General features: G+C 46.0%; 1 protein-coding gene across 6 annotated transcripts in view; it reads left to right on the top strand.

The window, feature by feature from the left end:
* The window catches only part of golga4 (golgin A4), a 74,464-nt gene that overhangs the window by 8,654 nt on the left and 50,289 nt on the right, over positions 1 to 15,521 (top strand). For all 6 annotated transcript variants that reach the window (XR_010876645.1, XR_010876644.1, XM_067235956.1 and 3 more), the window contains exons 3-4: positions 10,763 to 10,840; positions 15,152 to 15,430. Coding sequence is in view for 4 of the 6 variants with exons in the window: in XM_067235956.1 (XP_067092057.1) it covers positions 10,763 to 10,840; positions 15,152 to 15,430 (357 nt within the window). In the remaining 2 variants the exon portion in view is untranslated. The remainder of the gene's footprint in view (positions 1 to 10,762; positions 10,841 to 15,151; positions 15,431 to 15,521) is intronic.

Raw genomic sequence — 15,521 nt, 5'->3', positions numbered from 1 at the left:
CAGCCACTGTTAATGTAAAAACAAATACCACCGCCTTTCGTTTTGCCAGAGAGCACAGGGTTACGATCCGCTCTCAGCAGTTTGAAACCTGCTAGCTGTAGCGCAGAGTCTGGGATCAGTTCACTCAGCCATGTCTCCGTAAAGCACAAAACGGAAGATGAATGAAAGTCTCTGTTTTTCCACACCAGTAGCTGAAGTTCATCCAGTTTGTTGCTCAGTGAACGCACGTTGGAGAGAAATATCCCCGGTAACGCTGTGCGTGCCCCACGCCGACGGAGTCGCACCAGAGCACCGGCTCGTTTGCCTCTCCTACGGCGCTTCGCTGCTAGGACAAAGCCGAGGGTGGCTTTGACTATAATTCCCACTAATTCCGCCGCTGGAAGCAGAAAAGTGGGAAATAAATCCACAGGAGTTGTAGTCCTGATGTTTAGAAGTACTTCTCTAGTTAGAGAACCCCGGAAATCTTGGCAGAACACTGAATTAACAGACAAAACAAGACAAAAAAGAGCGCACCTAACGACCGAGGCAGCCATCATCGGCGCCATCTTGGATCTATTCGCCACTGTTTTTGTGGCGTGAGGTATTGGTCCTGATGGACCGCAGCTGTGTTTGGCATTACAGTTTACTTAAGTCTTCTAAATTAAATACATCTCATAAGGTCTGCGAAAAAAAGTAGTATTGCTAGGCAAATGAGGCAATACTTGTTTCAAAAGTAGTATTGCCATGGCAATACTGGCAATACTGACGGCGGCGGCAATGGTTAAGGTACCAAGACGGAGCAATGCACTGTGTGTACTGTACATTCTGTGGGACTTCAATTGCAGGACTGTCCAAATTTGTAACAGCGTCAAAACAATTCAAACACGAAACATTGAAGCTTCACAATGACAATATGAAGCACGTGAAGTGTAGAGACAGGTAGGCCTACATATCCCGTAACGCAGCAGCACTCCCGACTGCATTTCATTAAGAGTTCAGGAGTCTGCCCATCTGTGCCCCAACCATATGTTGAAATCTACAATAAATTAATTTTGCACTTCATAATGTAGGCCTACTGTATTTTCTATTGCAGTAAATCTATCCCAATCAAATGTTAAAGAAAGGCATATGGTTTAAAAGATGGCAAGTAATTAAAGGTCCCAGGGCATGCTGTTTTCGGATGCTTTTATATAGGCCTTAGTGGTCCCCTAATACTCTATCTGAAGTCTCATTCCAGAAATTCAGCCTTGGTGCAGAATTACAGCTACTACGAGCAGTCCCACAATGAGCTTTCCTCAGGACGTGCCATTTCTGTGTCTATAGCTTTAAATGCTATGAGGAGGAGAGAGGTGGGGCTAACTGCCATTGCAAGCAATGATGTCTCTCAAGGAAAAAACAATATCGCGCTTGCAGTCGTAGCTCATTTTCTCATTGGTGGGCCAAATTTTCTGTGCGGGCAAAGCAGAGAAAGGGGAGGTAACCTTTCCCCTTATGACGACGTAAGGGAAAGATTTTCTTCTGACAACCGTCTGGTGGTCCCACTGCTCAAGAGCGCCCGGTCCCAACACAAGCTCTTCTCCTGTCTGGCCCCCCAATGGTGGAATCCCCACCTCCATCAGGGACACTGACTGTCTCCCCACCTTCAAGAAAAGGCACAAGACGCACTTGTTCCGGGAGTACAACGGCACTTAGGAATGCTTGGCTGGACCTGATGTTAGTTTCCTCCAGGATCACAATGACTCTTATTGAGATACTTGTTGCTCTGGTTGGTTGGTTGTAACAGATTTTTTTTTTTACTGTTAATTGTTTTTCTACAGGTACACTTGCACTTTTGAGTTTCATGTTGTTTAATTGTAACTTGTTTAACTGCATGCTCTTATGGTTCTTCCCTTTGGCACTTATTTGGTTTTCACAATGTATTCTTCATGTTTTGGCTGCTCGCAATGTTCGGGGCTATTTCGTTGTTATGATCAGTGACCTATGAATCAGAAGAAGAAGAATCAGAATCAGAAAGGGATTTATTCGCCATGAAAGTTTGCACAGACAAGGAATTTGCTTTGGCAGGAAGGTGCATACAATAAACATATACCTAAAATTTAAATATGTGGACTAACTATACTAAGGGTACATAAACTAGCAGTACTAAGTGGGATAAATATAAGTTGCCGTAAATTACAATATAAAAATACAAATATTACAAAAAAATACAAATGTACAAGATACCATGTTGTGGTGCAGTGCAAAAGCAGTGTGTTTTAAGCAATAAGTCATTTGAGTCAGTGTGGTCCCTTGGCCTTGTTGAAGAGGCCAACAGCGGAAGGGAAGAAACTGTTTTTGTGGCGTGAGGTATTGGTCCTGATAGACCGCAGCCTTCTGCCGGAGGGGAGTGACTGAAACAGGGAGTGTCCAGGGTGGGAGGAGTCGGCCACAATCTTTCTCGCTCGCCTCAGGGTCCTCGAGGTGTGCAGGTCCTCGAGGGTAGGCAGAATGCAGCCAATCACCTTCTCAGCAGTACGGATGATACGCTGCAGTCTGCTCTTGTCCTTGGCAGTGGCAGCAGCGTACCAGACGGTGATGGAGGAGGTGAGGATGGACTCAATGATGGCTGAGTAGAAGTGCACCATCATTGTCTTTGGCAGGTTGAACTTCTTCAGCTGCCGAAGGAAGTACATCCTCTGTTGTGCTTTCTTGATGAGGGAGCTGATGTTCAGTTCCCACTTGAGGTCCTGGGAGAGGATAGTGCCCAGGAAGCGGAAGGACTCCACAGTGTTGACTGGGGAGTCACACAGGGTGATGGGGGTGAGTGGGGCTGTGTTCCTCCTGAAGTCCACAACCATCTCCACTGTCTTAAGAGCATTGAGCTCTAAGTTGTTCTGGCTGCACCAGGTCACCAGGTTGGCCGCTTCCCACCTATAATCAGACTCGTCTCCACCAGAGATGAGCCCAATAAGGGTGGTGTCGTCCGCAAACTTCAGGAGTTTGACGGACGGATGACTGGAGGTGCAACTGTTGGTGTACAGGGAGAAGAGCAGAGGAGAAAGGACGCAGCCCTGAGGTGATCCGGTGCTGATGGACCGGGAGTCAGAGACTTGCGTTCCCAGCTTAACGCACTGCTTCCTGTCAGACAGGAAGTCTGTGATCCACCTGCAGGTGGAATCAGGCACGTTCAGCTGGGAGAGCTTGTCCTGAAGCAGGGCGGGGATGATGGTATTGAAGGCAGAGCTGAAGTCTACAAACAGGATCCTGGCATAGGATGCTGGGGAGTCCAGGTGCTGTAGGGTGAAGTGGAGGGCCATGTTAACTGCATCGTCCACAGACCTGTTGGCTCTGTAGGCCAACTGCAGGGGGGTCCAGTAGAGGGTCAAGCCTGGGGCTGGAGGTACTGGGGGGGGGGGGGAGCAGGCCTGGGGCTGGAGGTACAGGGTGGGGGAGCAGGCCTGGGGCTGGAGGTACGGGGGGGGGAGCAGGCCTGGGGCTGGAGACTCCCTCAGCCCAGGGAGGGCTGGAAACACCAGTTACATTCTGGGAAAAGACTCAGATCTCTTAGAAACTGGTGGTGGTTGAAGAGGTGTTTTACTCACCTCCAGGGACTGTTACCATGCAGGAAGAGTTTTGATGCGGCTGCTTCATCAGCAAAACACTTGTCTAGACGGTCAGGGTTAGACCTGGATCAGTCTTCAGGTTGAGTATGTAGTGTTTGACCTTTGTCTTCAGGAACGTAAACCACCAGGGTGATAATAGCTTAATACTGGACCTGGTATTCTGAAGTTGGCAAAGCATGGAGAATGCTAGACTATGACTTCAGGATGTTGGTGAAGTTCTGAGGTTATTTTAGATCTAGTATTCCTACCTTATATCTGCATCAGACCATCCCTAAACACAACCATAGACTTTGTATTGTCCCTTTGTTCTGCATTTGTTAGGTTTGTGGTGACCGGGGGCATCTTATTGCTAAAACGTTTCCCAAATAAAGGTCCATTTAATAAATAAACATACAGGTAGACAAAGCAACACAAAGTAAAAGTAGAGCAGGGCTTGAAATAAACTTTTTACCTGGTAGCACTGGTGCTCCCAACTGTAAAAAGTTAGGAGCACCAGCAAATATTTGGGAGCACCCACCAAAGTTTTCATGTTGTCTTTTCAGCTCTTCAAACTTTGAGCGTGTTAGCTCCCTGCCATGTGACCAAGGAGCGCAGTGATGAGGAGTGAGTCACAGATAATATTAACCAATCAAAATGGTTGCAATTTGAAGCCCTGAGTAGTTTAAGACAAACTGAAGATGATAAGAGCACAGACCAGGGCTCTAGAATAACGTTTTTTTGTAGGAGCACAGTAGCCCCTGACTGAAAATTTTAGGAGCGCAAGCAGAACATTTAGGGGCACACCTTAAATCAACCTGCAATGCAATTATTAATGTAAAGAGAGGGTACCATTTCTGGGGAAATTGTGCGGTGTGCTTGCATCGGTTGCAGATGGGTCCGTTTTTTTACAGATGATATACAGCGACGCACCACACAAGCTTGAGTTTTAAAGGGGTGATTGAATGCAAAACCGATTTTACCTTGTCATAGTTGAATAACGACAGTTCGGTGGGTAAAATGAACATACAGTGAATCTCAAAGTCCATTGACACCTCTTTCCTATGCAAATCTCAAAATGAAAACATTTGGCTGTAAAACGCTAGCTTTTCAACAAAGCCACCGGACTGACGTCAGTCCGGGGACCGCCTTTTTTGACTCTGGTCTGTATCTTTGTCACGCCCCAAAATTTACATCCAGACCAGCCCACTCTCTGGTGTTCTTGCCCAGTCCGAGGTAGCGTAGATCTCCGATGCTAGTTTAGCTGCGCGCTGCTCTGTGTAGGCTACTAAGCAATTACAAAGAATAATGTTTTGAAGTATAACAAGGATATTGAAAATGGACCACGGTCGTAAATGCTGTGTGCATTCGACAGGCATGGCTGCTGTTTGTCTATGAGAAGATCCCGGCGAAGTTCAATTATTCATTTGCTCTGAACATTTCACCCAAGACAGTTTTGACAACCTTGGACAATTTCAAGCAGGATTTGGTAAGAAGCTGAACCTGAAAATATATGCTGTTCCGACCGTACGCTCATCGCAACCGCAAGCTGTAAGTAGGCTACAGTATGATTTTGTCGGTAACAGTTATTAGCAATGCTAACGTCTCCTGTATCTAGCATAGGTAGAATGCTAAATACGTTTCTAAACACATCAACATACTTTACTTAGCAAATGACTCTAGCTAGACTAGCTGTAGTCGGCATTAGAAGGGAAGCTTCCGAAAAAATAGCCAGAAAACAAATAGCAGTCTGGCCTATTGCTAACGCCTGTCTAGATTATCTATTTGAAAGAACTGGAGAAAGGCAGGTGCTAGATACAGGATACGTTAGCATTGCTAATAACTTATCGACAAAATCATACTACAGCTTGCGGTTGTGATGAACGTAAGGTCGGAACGCACCTCTTTTCAGCAACAGCTTCATAGCAAATCCTGCTTTAGCTACATTGTCCCAGGTTTTCAAAACCGTCCTTGGTGAAATGGTTCGCGCAAATGTGTCGAGGGTCGAACTGCACAGGGATCTTCTACGCTACGGTATAGACAAACATCAGCATGCCCGTCTAGTCAATGTTAGCTAGACTCTAGCTCATCTGCTTTTTATTAACGCTGATTTGCAAGGAATGCAAGAACAGCTAGATAGCGAAAACACCTACACTGTAGGCATGTAAACTAGTTTAGCTAACGCAAGAGCATAGGTAGAATGTGTGATGATTTAGCCTAGTTTATTGGCAATGGGGCTAACGTTGTTTCATGTTCCTGACTGTTTCATTCAAATATATAACCCGTGTTGTTATGTAAATCTACAATTCACGATGCATGTTTGTCCAGATCTTTGTCAGGTTATTTTTCAGCAAGATGTCTAGAGCTAGCTAACTGAAGCTGAGTTGAATCACGATATAGTTTGGTTGCTATAAGCTGTAACGTTCTACCCACCTAAGTCAATCCAGTTTGCTTCGACAACAGAAGTGGAAACAACTAACGTTATCATTTCAAATGATATCAAGTCAATCGGTTGAAAACAGTGTTGTGTAGACACAATAGATTTATTTGCACGTTTTTATTTCAAGTCTCCAACTTCGGTGTTTCAGTGAGTGCTGTTGGCCGTGTTGCGTGTTTGCTCCCCAGCTTCACTCGTTGAAAACCAACCAATCAGCGCGCAGCTCATCTAAATATTAATGAGCATACCATAAAAGGAGAAAAGCTAGTGTTTTTTCCCGGGAACATTTCAGAGGATCTATCAGGGGGCATAGAACAGCACCCGGGCCATTTTCAACCCAACCAATGTTACATACCCTATTCGGAGACCTTAAGGAACAGTGTGAAATACCCCAAAAACCCAGTCAATCACCCCTTTAAATACATTATTTATTGTGACATTATGTGTACTGTACATGCAAGTCTTAGCTAAATGCCTTAAATGTATGATGCGCTTGTCGATCAGTCCTCCCACACCACGACACGATACTTGCTGAGCAACAGCGCAAACACAGGCAGGGATACAGTAGTTAACAACGCTAGTGCTAAATAAGTATTTAGCTGCTCGGCTCCATGACGCTGTGTAAGAAGGGCTTGTGAGACTGCTCACCAAAAGAACGAAGGGGAACCCACTTGTCTAGCAGATTAAGACATGTTTGTAGGAACCTAGCGAAAAATAGCCTAAACTTTCCAAGACTTTTAGCTAGGTTAATAGGTACCTATCGAAAAGTAGCCTCAACTTTCCTAAACTTTTAGCTATGGTACTAATGCTGAGGGCTCGCTGATATCGCTGTCTTACTAGAACGTTGTATCTATGCGTCGTTGCTAACGTGTGCTGACGTTGTGCACACACAAAAAATTCTAAATTTGTAGGTACTTGTAGAGTACTTGTAAAAAATAAAATAAAATGCACTGTCTCAAAAAATGTTCTCTAAATGTCTGGAGCCCTGGCACAGACGGTAAACCAGCAACAGCTCAGAAGCTGTACTCCCAGTCGACCACCACCACACACGCTGCTCTTCCAAAGGAACGTCTTTTCACCTGTAGAGGCACATACTTGCCAAACGGAAATACAAATGACAGCATTATGATAAATTATCAAATAAATGGCTCCTACAGACTTGTTGACCTCATATCTCTGCACCACCAAAAAACACCATCATCCTCACTTCCCCAAACCCACTCTTCCAAGCACACCTGTGGACTGGGTTAGGGATGAGCTGGGATGAGTCTTGTTCGGGAGGTAGGATCAGGACAGCCCGCTCATCCCAGCAGAGGGAGTAGGAGAGGTCTTTCTCAGCATCTCTGGTGTCACCTCCCGCCTCACGCCCTTTGACCTCTCTGTCTGCTCTCTGCCCCCTCCTTCTGGTGGGAGGGAAACTCTAGGTTGTGACTGTCTGAGGGAATCGCAGGACATAGACAGAGATGCCAACTGGTTCTACACTGCCCTGATGTTGATGGCTGTTTCACTCATCTTCTCTCTTGCCATTCTCTTTCTTTCTCTTTTCTGCTCCTTCTTCCCCCTCCCCCCTTTCACTCTCTCATCAGCACATACCTGCTCACATTCTCATTGCCTCTTTTTTCTCTCACCTACCACAAATACTCACACCTTAATTCTCTCTCTCTCTCTCTCTCTCTCTCTCTCTCTCTCTCTCTCTCTCTCTCTCTCTCTCTCTCTCTCTCTCTCCAGCCCTCCCCCCAGCCTCTGGTCAGTCTATCTGAATGGATCTCTCCCCCCCCCACTCCTCCACCCCCCCCCCAGCTCTGTTTCACTCATGGTGTTTTTCTCATTGCTCTCTGTCTCCCTCTCCTGCCTGTTGTCCCGGCAACCCTGTGGTGGTCAGCTGCTGGCCGGGATGATAGCTGAGCCTGCTTTTCTCTCTGAGTACACTATCTTTGCTCTGGACCAATCAAAAAGACCCAAAGCGCTCCAAGTTGTCAGTGCGGTGAGTTGGCGCAACTTTACGCCCTCCTCCTCCTCCTCCTCCTGCTCCTCCCTCGTGCTGTGCTGTGGGACCAGGCAGCGGAGGAAGGCCCCTGCAAGGACTGCTTCCACCCCACTCCGTCTCTCCTTCCTGTTTCCTTTGGAGTGTATTCTGACGGCATCCAACCCTAACCCTGCATCTAACCCTGGGAGAGTGATGTGTGACGTGGTATTGAAGCTTGTGTTGCTTTCTGCTGTGGGCACATCTGCATCCCCTGTCCCCTAGTTGGGGGGTCCGGGCCCGGACGGTCTGGGCCCGGACGGTCTGGGCCCGGGGGGTCTGGGTCTGGGCCCGGGGCGGTCTGGGCCCGGGGGGTCTGGGCCCGGGCGGTCCTCCCTGTAGTATGCCACGTGCAGAGAGAGGCCAGGCCTCCCCAGGGCTTCTCCTCTCTGGTCTGATTGGTAGGAATGTCCTCTTTGTCTTCCCCCCCCTCCATACACTGTCCTCTGCCTCTCTCTCCATCTTTTTCTGTATCTCTCTCTCTCCCTGTTTCTCTCTCTCTATCTTTCTGTCAATGTCTCTCTCCCTCCCCTCCCCCTCTGAGTCAGTGTGTGTTGAAGGTGTTCCTGTATGTGCATCTGTCTCTGTTTGCCTTCAGTTGTTAAATTAGAAGCTTGTCTTGGTCTCTTTACATCTAAACATGTGTAGTGGTGACCTACACACCTGGTGTAGAGAGACTTGCATTCCTGGTAAAGAGAGACCTACACACCTGGTGTAGAGAGACATACACATACCTGGTATAGAGAGACTTGCACATACCTGGTATAGAGGGACCTACACAAACCTGGTATAGAGAGACCTACACATACCTGGTATAGAGAGACCTACACATACCTGGTATAGAGGGACCTACACAAACCTGGTATAGAGGGACCTACACAAACCTGGTATAGAGAGACCTACACATACCTGGTATAGAGAGACCTACACATACCTGGCATATAGAGACCTGTACATACCTGGTATAGAGAGACCTACACATACCTGGTATAGAGGGACATACACATACCTGGTATAGAGAGACCTGCACACCTGATATAGAGAGACATACCCATACCTGGTATAGAGAGACATGCACATACCTGGTCAGGAGAGACCTGCACATACCTGGTATCGAGAGACTTGCACACCTGATATAGAGAGACATACCAGGTATAGAGAGACCTACACATACCTGGTATAGAGAGACCTGCACACCTGATATAGAGATACATACCCATACCTGATAGAGAGACCTACACATACCTGGTATTGAGGGACATACATATACCTGGTATAGAGAGACATGCACATACCTGGTCAGGAGAGATCTACACATACCTTATATAAAGAGACCTACACATACCTGGTATAGAGAGACATGCACATACCTGGTATGAGAGACATACACATACATGGTATAGAGAGACATACACATACCTGGTATAGAGAAACCTACACATACCTGGTATAGAGAGACATACACATACCTGTTATAGAGTGACCTACACATACCTGGTATAGAGAGACATACACGTACCTGGTATAGAGAGACTTGCACACCTGATATAAAGAGACATACCTGGTATATAGAGACATGCACATACCTGGTATAAAGGGACATACACATACCTGGTATAGAGAGACTTGCACATACCTGGTATAAAAAGACCTGCACATAGCTGGTGTAAAGAGACATACACATACCTGTCAGGAGAGACATACACATACCTGGTATAGAGAAACGTACACATCCTAGTGTAGAGAGACCTACATATCTGCTGCCAATCCTCTGGATGTCTTATCTTCTCCCAGCAAACTCCATCCTCTTCATCATCATCATCATTAACATCTTTATCTGCATTAATCACACTAGTCTAAGAAAGTTAGGTTAATACTTTGGTCTAAGTCCCAAAGATAGGCTTATTCCTAATGTCAGACTAATTTCCAAATTGTAGTTAATTGCAAAAGTTAGGCAAATTACTTAAAATCCCAACACTAAGCAAAGTTTAAGCTAAATCCCAACACTAGGCTAATTACTAACTCTAGGATAATTTCCAGAGCCAATGCTTATTCCCAGTGCTAGGCTAATTCCCAGCTTTTGGCTAATTCCAACTGCTATCCTAATTCTCAACGCTGGGTTTACACAGACAGAGACTGGTACTGGTTCCTACCAGTCATCACTGGTCCTGGTACTGGTTCTGGTTCCTACCAGAACCAGTACCACTAACCACTAACACACACATTCACTTTCTTACACACACACTCACATACAGACTTGCTTTAAAGGGAGCTAACAACTACTTTCTAAGGTGCAGCCCTGCCAGTGAACTTGACCTCTCTCCCCTGGCTGGTCCTCTCCCTGAGTTTCACTGTGTTTGTTATTAATGGTTTGTTTGTACGTCCTGACTTCTGGATGTCCCGTAGAGATGACATCAGAGTTTACTTATAACCCCCCTGCCTCTCCTGTTGTGCTCGCAGTAGCGCTGCCCACTATGTTATATTTAACAATCTTTACCCTCAAACCTTGCTCCCCTACCCCCTGCCTCTACACCCCGCCCCCCCTACCCCCCATACCCTGACCCCTCAACTCTTCTACACCCTGCCCCCCTACCCCCCGTACCCTGACCCCTCAACTCTTCTACACCCTGCCTCCCCTACCCCCCATACCCTGACCCCTCAACTCCCCCACATCCCCGCACCCTGCCATGCTGGTCTCCCTGCCCCCCCTCACTGGTCTCACCCGTCTTACCCTCTCTTACCCAGGTTGACTCCCCCGCTTCTGGTGTAGGTCTGAGGTCTCCCAGAGGAAGCATCAATGGAGATGGGGGTGCTTCTCCTCAGGTGAGGCCCCCAGTAAACACGCACGCTCATACACTATGGGATCCGTGTCAGTGCAACTGCACACAGTGCATTCATCGCGTACCTGCTACAGGTGAAGTACGTGTACTTTGGCGAGTTGTAGCAAACGCCACATGAACACTATACCTTACAGTTTGATAGATAACTAGGCGTGCGTATAGGCTGGCGTTATTAGTGCTGAGCATAGCTGACATGCAGCACAACACAGCAACCCCTGCAAACACCTACACGCCTAGACGCATTAGCTCTTTAGGCTACGTCAAACACCTCCACGCCTAGACGCATTAGCTCTTTAGGCTACGTCAAACACCTCCACGCCTAGACGCATTAGCTCTTTAGGCTACGTCAAACACCTCCACGCCTAGACGCATTAGCTCTTTAGGCTACGTCAAACACCTCCACGCCTAGACGCATTAGCTCTTTAGGCTACGTCAAACACCTCCACGCCTAGACGCATTAGCTCTTTAGGCTACATCAAACACCTCCACGCCTAGACGCATTAGCTCTTTAGGCTACGTCAAACACCTCCACGCCTAGACGCATTAGCTCTTTAGGCTACGTCAAACACCTCCACGCCTAGACGCATTAGCTCTTTAGGCTACGTCAAACACCTCCACGCCTAGACGCATTAGCTCTTTAGGCTACGTCAAACACCTCCACGCCTAGACGCATTAGCTCTTTAGGCTACATCAAACACCTCCACGCCTAGACGCATTAGCTCTTTAGGCTACATCAAACACCTCCACGCCTAGACGCATTAGCTCTTTAGGCTACATCAAACACCTCCACGCCTAGACGCATTAGCTCTTTAGGCTACACCAAACACTTCCACGCCTAGACGCATTAGCTCTTTAGGCTACATCAAACACCTCCACGCCTAGACGCATTAGCTCTTTAGGCTACATCAAACACTTCCACGCCTAGACGCATTAGCTCTTAAGGCTACATCAAACACCTCCACGCCTAGACGCATTAGCTCTTTAGGCTACATCAAACACCTCCACGCCTAGACGCATTAGCTCTTTAGGCTACATCAAACACCTCCACGCCTAGACGCATTAGCTCTTTAGGCTACATCAAACACCTCCACGCCTAGACGCATTAGCTCTTTAGGCTACATCAAACACCTGCATGCCTACACACATTAGCTCTTTAGGCTACATCAAAGGATCGCTGGTCCGAAAATTTGTTTTGTGCCATTACATCTTTCCAATCGCGACGATGAACCGCCTTAAACAAACAAGCCATGGCTGGACTCTCATGCACCATGTTATTATTGTCTTGCATCTTTGAGTTGTGGCTAACTGCGGGTAACCTAGCCTATATAAATTATGTTATTATGCTGTAAAATGAGGGTCTGCGTTGTGTTCTTAAGTTGGCAGTAGCCTAACACCAGACAAGGAAACCGACTGAGGACTACCCAACTCACTTCCTTTTCATTTATTCTTTCAACTGGATGTAACTTAAAGCACTTAATATTAAGATGTATTTCAGTAACATGGTGACTGAAAGGTAGAGTTATATGTCATGTAATAGGTCTTTAGGGTTAGGGACCGTGAGGTTGAGTCCTGGCTGAGGTGACTTCTGCTAAACTGCATTTCATTGTCTTGAATTACAATAAAGTTTAATCTAATATGATTCTTAGTAGGCGACAGTGCCCAATTATAATTACATTGTTAATAGCAGATTAGACAGATAAGCTGGCATAAGAGGATGGCAGTAGACCAGAATTAATTATGTTAATACCCATGTAAAGAACAAATGCGTTTTATAGTTATCTTTCTTAAGGTCAGTTTACACCGAGAACGATAACCATCAATATCCCGTTTAAGAATCGTTCTATATTTAAAACTATAACAAAAGTCCACAACGATAACAACAACTATATAGCAGAACGATATCGTTGGGATCACTTTCAAAGCGATTATTTTCCATCTGATGAACGATAAAAAACAGACAACCAATAAGTATCCATCTGAATTGAAAGTGCTACGTGTTTGAAATGGAGGACAACAAGCTCATGGTCAAGATTGGTGTGGACGCAAATATAGTTATTGGGTGTGCTCAAGCCTTCGGCGAGAGCACAACCTTTGTTCTCTCACATATATATTTATTTATTTATTATTATTATTTCTTTTCGCCCCCCTAAGGATCAGTCAATATTTGGACTACATACACAACGGCGGTGTCAAAAGGTTCGTCTTGGTAGCGATTGCGTTGGTTGTATTTTTATTTACGTTCCGTTGCATGGTTTAAGTAGAAATTGCGTTTTTGTGGTGAAAAGTGAAGCTAACGGTGGCTAATTTGCTAGCCACAGTCACTGACGTTACTAACGTCACTACGTCACTAACGTCACGAAAACACGCGTGACTACCTGTAGCAGAACATTCGTTTCACATCTGTTAACTTGGGGGATAGCTAGGCTAACTATAGCTTTACTGCAAGGCAGCTGCAGGAACGCCACAAGCAAAGAGGCCAGGGTGATAACTATTTACTCATTTTACTTTGTGATGTGAAACACAATTATGAAATGTAATGTACAATATTAGCTGATATTATTAAGGAAGTAGGCCCACATCTACTTTTGGAAACGGTAGTCTACTATTTCACTGAAGCATTAGCATCATGACATTAGCCTCTGTTGCCCGGGCAACACATACTACAGTGGTCTATGATGCATCTGTTTTCAATCTTTAAAATAAACATTCCTCACAAATACATTTTCGTTGTAGGATTTATTATGACATTACATTACAAGTAAACGATTTGTGGGTGAAATTATCATTACCTGTGGTTTCAAACCAGTGTTGCTCACTGCAATGCTGTAGCCTACGCAAGACACTACAAAAACATCTACACAGCTGTAGGAAGTCAAACGGCGACAGAACATGTTCGGCACTCCCCTTAGTTAATCAAAAGTCTATCTAACTACTAACCTGAACTTCATTGCCACAGCCTAAACGTTGCCAATCTGTTCATGAAAATAATTAATTTCAGCCTAAACCGTACAACGGAACGTTAAATCCAATTCAACCAACGCAATCGCTACCAAGACGAACACAGCAGTAGTCTACTAGTACTGTACCGTAGTAGTACAATTTACCGGGGCAGCTTCTCCACACAGGGCTATATCGCATTTTGCGTTGTTACTGACAATGATCGCTACCAGTGAGCTTTTTATGAATGAGCGATTTTCCTCTAAATAAATGTCAAGCTTATTTACGTTTTGGGGGGCATATTTTCAGTTAGCAGATGGGACTGTCTGAATCGCAATTCCATCTTCTACTGCCGGGTAACGTCGTAGAATAATCTTCAAAGGGGGTTCTTTATTAATGAATGAATGCAATGAGTAGGCTACATGCCTAAAAATATCACGAGAAGGGAAAAACTTAAAATGACGTTTAAGTCATAGAGATTAGGTCCATTTTTACACCGGTCTGCCAAATTTATTCGTTTTGATTCAACGATGAGGCTGCCTCTTGCAGGGGAAATGAGAAGACATCTATTTCATTCTACACTTCACTCGTATTTTCAGTTGTAAATGAGCAGCAAAAAAAAATGCCGTTAAATCTATTTAATCTTTATAAATAATAAGTATGCATTTTCATATAAAATATACATAAATCAGTTGTAAAAATGTCATTCAAAAACGGACCCCTGTGCAACCGACGCAAGCAAGCACACCCTACAATTTCCCCAGAAATTGTACCCTCTCTAGTTGTTATAGTTATAGTTGTCTTTATCGTCCTTGGTGCGAACAGGCCTTTAGGATCAGCGATTCCTTGATGTAGCCAAAAGAGCTCACGTGTCAAGGCGGGCAGGAGTGTGCAATGTTTCTGTGTTGCCCTGACACACTGCATGTGAAGCATTAACAATCTGCCTGTATGCATGCCTAGATATCTATCAAACAGTTAGACAAAGTGTTTGTTGCGTAGGTGACTTTAGTCTGTAATCCATTACATTTAGCTGAATGATTGAAGGGCTAGACATCAAATATTCAAAGGAAATAGTCACCGACTAACAACACAAACATGAATGACAGCTTGACCCAAGGCCAGTTTATTTTCCGACAACAAGTCGGGAAAACTGGCGTGTTGAGGCTCTAGTGTTGAGGCTGTTCATCATGGCACAGAATGTATTTAGAAACAGCAATCTCTTGTTGTAGGCTAGCACACACACATGCTCCTCTCACACACACCGGCTCCTCACACACGCACCCACACACAGGCCGACATGCACATTGACACTCACTCATACACAGTAATACATCCCTGCTCCCCCCTGTGGCCCCAGAGGGCCGAGCCCCAGTCGCTGGCCCAGAAGCTCCTGAAGGTTCCCTCAGTGGAGTCCCTGCTCCGCTCAGCCGGCCGTGCCGAGGGCCTGTTCCGCTCCGCCTCCCGGGAGTCCCTGCCCCCCCTGGGGGAGGCCGAGCCCCCTGCCTACGACCCCCCCTCCGACCTGGAGAGCGAGGTTGAGGAGGGGGAAGGGGGGGAGGTTTCTAAGGAACATCAGTCACACCGTCTGGCCAGGCTGGAGAAGAGCCTGGGCAAGTACCGAGTGAAGTACTCTGAGGTGAGTACACACACACCATACACACTCAGGGTTTCCCGCCGAAAATTTATAAGTTAAGGTGGTAGGGTGAGGTTTGCCAGCAGACCGACAA

Source organism: Osmerus mordax, chromosome 5, assembly GCF_038355195.1.
Source record: "Osmerus mordax isolate fOsmMor3 chromosome 5, fOsmMor3.pri, whole genome shotgun sequence".
Lineage (NCBI taxonomy): Eukaryota > Metazoa > Chordata > Actinopteri > Osmeriformes > Osmeridae > Osmerus > Osmerus mordax.
Note: the sequence above shows the minus strand (reverse complement) of the source record. Positions and strands in the feature narration are given on the sequence as shown.